The sequence below is a fragment of the Eucalyptus grandis genome, chromosome 4 (genome assembly GCF_016545825.1).
Source record: "Eucalyptus grandis isolate ANBG69807.140 chromosome 4, ASM1654582v1, whole genome shotgun sequence".
Taxonomy (NCBI): Eukaryota; Viridiplantae; Streptophyta; class Magnoliopsida; order Myrtales; family Myrtaceae; genus Eucalyptus; species Eucalyptus grandis.
This window is the reverse complement of record NC_052615.1, coordinates 27,936,174-27,942,403: the sequence shown is the minus strand read 5'-3', so window position 1 is coordinate 27,942,403 and position 6,230 is coordinate 27,936,174. Positions and strand designations below refer to the sequence as shown.

Genomic DNA, 6,230 nt, shown 5'->3' with positions numbered 1-6,230 from the left:
ATGACATCACGATCCACCCCGTAAATCCAGGTTTTCTTGAATAGATGTCTTTACTTGTTTAGCGTTTTTGATAGAAAGGGTGGTTAATAATGTCTTAAGAGAGAATAAATCTACGGAAAATCAGGTAAAGTCTCTCAAAATTCATTCCTTAAGATCACTAATAAAGTCTATTCTAGCATCGTCCACGCGGAAGCAGCGCCTTTTTCCATATCCAACTGAAACAAATGTTCTGCCAAAAAGAAGGAAACTAGAGGAAGAAGATGATGTACCATCCGATTATTGCAATTCACTTGTGGGTCCATATAGGTTTTTCATTAGGTCTAGTGCTGGCCCTTTCATTATTTTTAAAATGTCCATCCACACGACCCATCACCTAAATGACAAATCGACATGCGCAATTATTATTGTCGAGAGCTTGCCCAACCGATGACAAGCATGTTCGTTTTCTTGCTCGATGCATATATTCGAATCACTATACCCATGCATTCTTTGAAGTTTATCTCAATGGCATGGTTTTATGTACTCCATAACTTTTTGCCTAGTGTGCATGTACAGAGAATCGACATGTATATTAAAAATTAATCAAGTACTTGAAGATTATCGAATATCTCGTCGAAACAAAATCATAAAGTTATTCTTGATGATATGATTATTATCAATTTAGGTAATGATATATATGTTGGGTTATTGAACTTCTCTCACCCCAAAAACTAGCTCAAAGTGTGAGATTTTCTTTCACACTTATAAACCAACCATCAATTTATTTCAAAATCGATGTGAGACAACATCAACAATATATTAATGACAAGTAAAGGTTCCATTTATTTAATTCTATTAAAACTTGCCATCACAACAAATAATTACAAAAAACAATCAAACCGATGAGAATACAAGTAGGAATATATTTGTGTCGTGTAATGTTAGATGCGATATGGTGTAGTACTATTAAAAACAAAATGAGTTTGGTCAAGGGGTTCATTGGAATGTCTTACTCAGATCTAGATTAACGGATAATTGCCAAAATGCTCGATTATCATGAGTGGTCCGACACAAGCGTCCAATTTCCTTGGCCCTAGTCATGAACCTATTCAATGAAATTGTCCTGCTCTGCAGAGTGCACAACCCCTCGTTTTCTCACATGTCCTGCCGAACCTAGGGAATGTAACTAACGCAGCGTTTGGTTCGACTGTGGGAAATGTATTCGGAAAATGCAAAAGATTTTGAGTTAAAAGGATTCTGAAATGTAAGTAGTATTTGGCTTAAAAACATATTGAAATATAACTTTAATGTAAATGCTGTTTGGTAAAAACTACTCTATAAAGAATTTTTGCTATTTTTTTAAAGAAAAGTCTCAAATTATTTGCTGGCGGAACTCGGCCACTAGCCAACCTCACTTGGGGAGCCTTCAGCTGCTCTTTAAAGGCACGTCGGCCACACGCCGGTGGCATACTAGCTGCTGGTTAGTGACTAAGGCAAAGTTAGATTTTTCGAAGATATTTTTGGAATTATGAGGTTGAGTAAGGGCAAAGTTGGAAAAAAAAACAAGACTTTTTGCATTCTGGAAATGTAATATTCCAAAATATCTTTGGACCTATCTTGAATGGAGTTTTGAGTATGAATTGCATATTCCCAAATCAACTACAAAATTTTGCCAAACAATATTTGTATTTGCCAAAGGGCCCCCAAGGGGATTCGTGGATACTAGACCAAATGCATCCGAAAAAACACCCAACCTTTTCCATTCTCGTTTGGTTTTTCCTTTCGCTTTCTTTTCTTTCTTGCTCCTGTCGTCATTGCTATGAAATGTTCTCCAATAAAATTAATGACCGTCATGCTAGATTTAAGGTTTTCTCCGGAGCAAGAAGTAGGACATCCATGCAATTAATTGAGGTAGAATGTACATAATACCTTCCACGCAGCCTAGCATACGGTAAGTAAGTCGAATTTACAACTTAAAAGCATTTAAATGGCACAAACGCATTCATAGCATGGATTCAAATAACATTTTGCTCAGAGCCTATTCTCCCCTCACAACTTCTTGTTAAGTTAGTCACAAGTCGTAATCGATTCTTGTACACATCACAAGCCTGTTGAGTGTCAGTTCGCTCGCACCCCAATTTGCAATTTGTTGATCTAAACTAGATTAGATTATCAAGAAACATGGAGAATTCTAAATACGCGAGAAATTCAGCGATTATATAACACATTACAACCTTAGCCAACTTATGATATTGGAAATACATATGATATGCGTATATACAGATGCGCGCCAAGTAGTCGTTGTATCATTAACTGTATAAAACAGACATTATTGTTTACGATCGCCTAGGGCTCACTTTGACGGTCAACGGGTTGACCATTTCACAGGAGAGCCTCAGGACTTCAGATAGATTCACGGGGCTGTGATTCACCTGGGCCCACTCGAACTCCTGGAGCAGACGTCCCAGCCAATAAGTCACCGTGGTCAAGCCTAAGGCCTTCCCGGGGCACACCCTCCTGCCTGACCCGAACGGGGCAAGCCGCCCGTCCGACCCGAAGACCGAGAACTCTGCCGTGGCGTCGTCCCGGCCCACGAACCTCTCCGGCGTGAACTCAAGCGGGTCCTCCCACACCTTCGGATCCCTCGTGATGGCCCACATGTTGATCATTGCCGTCGTGCCCGCAGGCACATAGTAACCGCCCACGGTCGTGTCCTCAATCGCCAGCCGGGCCCATGACAAGAGCGGGCCCGGCGGGTGCATTCGAAGGGTCTCCTTCACGACGGCGGAGAGGTATGGCGTCGACGGGAGGTCCGATTCCATCAACGGTCGCGATCTACCGACGACGCGGTCGAGCTCCTCGTGGACCCTCGACTGGATGTGAGGATGGAGCACCATCCTCGCTAGGATCCACTCAATGAGAACCGCCACCGTGTCCGTTCCTCTGAATATCATTTCCTGCAAAGAGATGCCATTTGCCATTAAGAAATATCCTTATACGAACGGACCTCCAATCAATTACAAATAAATAAGCAGAGACTTAGGATATATTTTTTTCTTTATCGCGAAGTTACAACATCCAACGTAAAAAATTAACGTGTGCGAAATATATGCAACAAAAATCGTTTGATGACATGATAATCATGTTGAGTTTTTTATAGGTTAAGTTTGGACAAATGGAAATAAACACTGCAAGTTTTAACCTAACAAATCCGAAGGAAATATGTAAACGTTAGCTATACTAACCCAAAGAACAGCGATCATGTCGTGGTCCGACAACTTATCCTCCCCCTGAAGAGAGAGCAGAACGTCGACGAAATCGAAGCTTCCCCGACCGGTCCGACCCTTGTGCTCCTGGATGATCCGGCCGACGAACCTGTTCACCCGGGGCACCAGCTCGGAGCACCGGAACCGCACCCGCTGCAGGTCCAGGCCCGCGAGCCACGGCAGGTGGTCGGACCAGTTCAGCATCCCGAGCAGGTCGTAACCTTCCTCCACCAGAGCTCGCAGCTCCCGCGTCTCTTCATTCTCGTGCAGAAGCTCGTACTCCCGCCCGAACACCGAGCCCATCATGTTGTTCAGCGATGCGCGGCCCACGATCTCCCGTACCTGGAAGCTTACTCTGTTGCGGCTGCCGACGGCCGATACCATCTGCTCTGCAATCACTTGCCGCCGCGCCACCCCTGCGCCCACCTCCCTCGGGGAGAAGAGGTGACCGGCCGCGAGCCGGCGGAGCACCCGCCAGTACCGGCCGTAGGGGGCGAACCCCATGGCCCGGTCGAACATGAGCCCGTAGGCGGACGCCTTCATGGGGCGGTCCGCGAAGGCGGGGCTGTTGAGGATGTCCCGGGCGACGTCGGGGTCGGAGGCCACGACGGCCCGCGTCTCCCCGAGGCTGAAGGCCATCAGCCGCCCGGCCTGGTGGCGGGCGGCGGCGGCGGCGAGCCTGCGGTGGGCGAGGCCGTGCATGAGGTGCATGCTGCCGAGCACGGGGAGGCCGCGGGGGCCGGGGATGGGGACGGGGTGGTGGCGGTGGTGGTGGTGGTGTCGGCCCCAGGCGGGCCCGCCGGGGTGAGACCAGCGGGAGAGGGCGCGGAGGAGCCAGGTGGCGACGAAGGGGAGGAGGAGGAGGAGGAGGCTGGGGAGGGAGAGGTCGTGGTACTTGGCGGGGAGAGCGAAAATCCAGAAGAAGTCTGTGTGAGTCTCCATGGGAGAGGGAAGCTGGGGCTTAGGAACGAGTGGGGTTTTCCTTTTTGGGTTAAAACTAGGAAGGTGGAGGGTCGGCTTTTATAGAGAGAGAAAGGGCGAAACCTTCATGTTTTCTTACCCTCCCCACAAACATAATTAAAAAAAAAATTAAATAAATGAACCTTTGAACCACACTGAGCTGAGCTGGTCAGTGAGCGAGTCGACCGAGTGAGGTTTACCGAGCGGTTGGTACGTAACACGGAAAATCCAAAAATTCGATTTTTATTTTTATTTTTATTTATTCTTTTAATTTTGTCTTTTGCTTTTTGGGGAGGGGCGGTTTTGATGGGAGGGACTGAGAGTTCCGAGATATCGGTGTGCGCCGCCGCCACCATCAAACGACATCTTAACGGAATCCCAAAATCTCCCTACTTCCAAGTTCCACGCGCGCTCTCGAGGGACCATCCGGTGCCTCGCGCCTACGCGTCCGCCCGTGCAACGGTCGCCTCGTTCTAGCGGGACTCGCACCGGGTTGGCGTGAGTTTGGCGCGAGTTTCGTCGTCGGATCCGACGGCGCAGGATGCTCGCCAGTCCCGATCCTTTGGCCCGCCTTCGCTTGGGATCCCGCTTCACATGTATAAACGTACCGGAAAGAAGGCCCTTTTGGGTCTGTGGTGGTCGACTGGTCGTCGGATGACGACCTTAGACCTTGGAGGTAGCCGGACCTTCTTGACCTTGGATAGAAAAGGTCAAAAAGGCTTACTTATCTAGACTCATTGGAAGAGTTTGTCGTGCGCATGACAGAGAGAGAGAGAGAGATGGGACGGGAAGGTCGGAAGAGATGGCGGCACTGGCTAGGGAGGTGGTGACATTGGCGATGGCTGGTGGTGGAGGCGACATTCGGGGTGCCGGCAATGGGAATGAGAACAAGGGAAGAAAGAAACGGACAAAGCACTAGAGTTATATCTTTATCCTTCCAAAACAATAGGACTAATACGTCAGCTTTGAATCAATTATGAATCATCGTAAACGTGCTCTCTAAATATATAAATAGGGATTTCGGTCGACTTACAAAATTTATAGATTTGAGTTCCTTTCAAGATATAATAATTTGTGATTTTTTATCATTAATGTTAAGATGCGTATATGTTTGACTTTTTTTTTCAAGTGGGTTGAACTGAAAATTGCCATTTTACCTATATAAAAAGAGAGGATCTATATACTTTCTTTTATACCCTAAGCTTTTTAGCTTATTTTTGGACTCTATTTTTTTTTCTCTGTTTTATCGAGAAAAAGTAGAGTTTAATGGTCAATTGCCATTGAAGACACCATCGCACTCCTATGAATTTCCACGTCGACAAATGATATCCAAGCTTCGCATCCAAACACAATCACTTTCTAATCCCTTTTTGAAGGGTAATCCGCATAGATTCGCCCCCGCAGTGGTCACACGCCCCCGCCAATTGTTTTTGGACACAAGAACTAGGAAAACGATTTTGCAATTTGACTGTTTATGGTATCGGAATCGGTCAACATTTTCAGAACCCCAAGTTGAATTTTATATTTTCCTTAGTTTTGGCGATATTGGAACGACTTTCAATCTAGTTTTGGCGATATTGGAACGACTTTCAATCACATCCACGGTCTTGCAATGCAGCTTAAATGCTATGCTAGGAGTCTAGGGCTAGTGGAATGATTTAGCAAGCAACTTGATCGTCATTTTCGCAATCAATATTAAATTTAAGGTAATGTGTCACTTTTTTGTTTGACCTTTTCAGTGGGAAAGGTAGAGATTTTTCACACCCAACATGGTTGATAACATCGATGCAGTATATTCTTAGTTAAAAGATAACCATCTAAGTTTCATGCCGGCGTAACATCAATAAATTGAGTCATCTCATTGAAGAAAAATAAATAAATCAACCAATGCATTGGAGACGTTGATGAGGATGGGATGGTGATGGTAAAAATTAAAACGCATGCAATCGTTTCATGATGTCACCCTCATTAGGAAAATGAATTAATAAATTCATGTATCAATGAATAATATAATTAATCATATTT

The 6,230-nt window shown here is 45.6% G+C and overlaps 1 protein-coding gene across 1 annotated transcript; it reads right to left on the bottom strand.

Moving 5' to 3' along the window:
• Positions 1–2,168: 2,168 nt before the first annotated feature.
• On the bottom strand, positions 2,169–4,250 carry LOC104441612 (cytochrome P450 78A9). The gene is made up of 2 exons (XM_010054765.3): positions 3,225–4,250; positions 2,169–2,936 (listed from the first exon to the last, which is right to left on the bottom strand). Exons 1-2 carry the CDS (start codon positions 4,185–4,187, stop codon positions 2,316–2,318), a joined length of 1,584 nt encoding a protein of 527 aa, XP_010053067.2. The 5' UTR covers positions 4,188–4,250; the 3' UTR covers positions 2,169–2,315.
• Between the last annotated feature and the right edge of the window lie 1,980 nt (positions 4,251–6,230).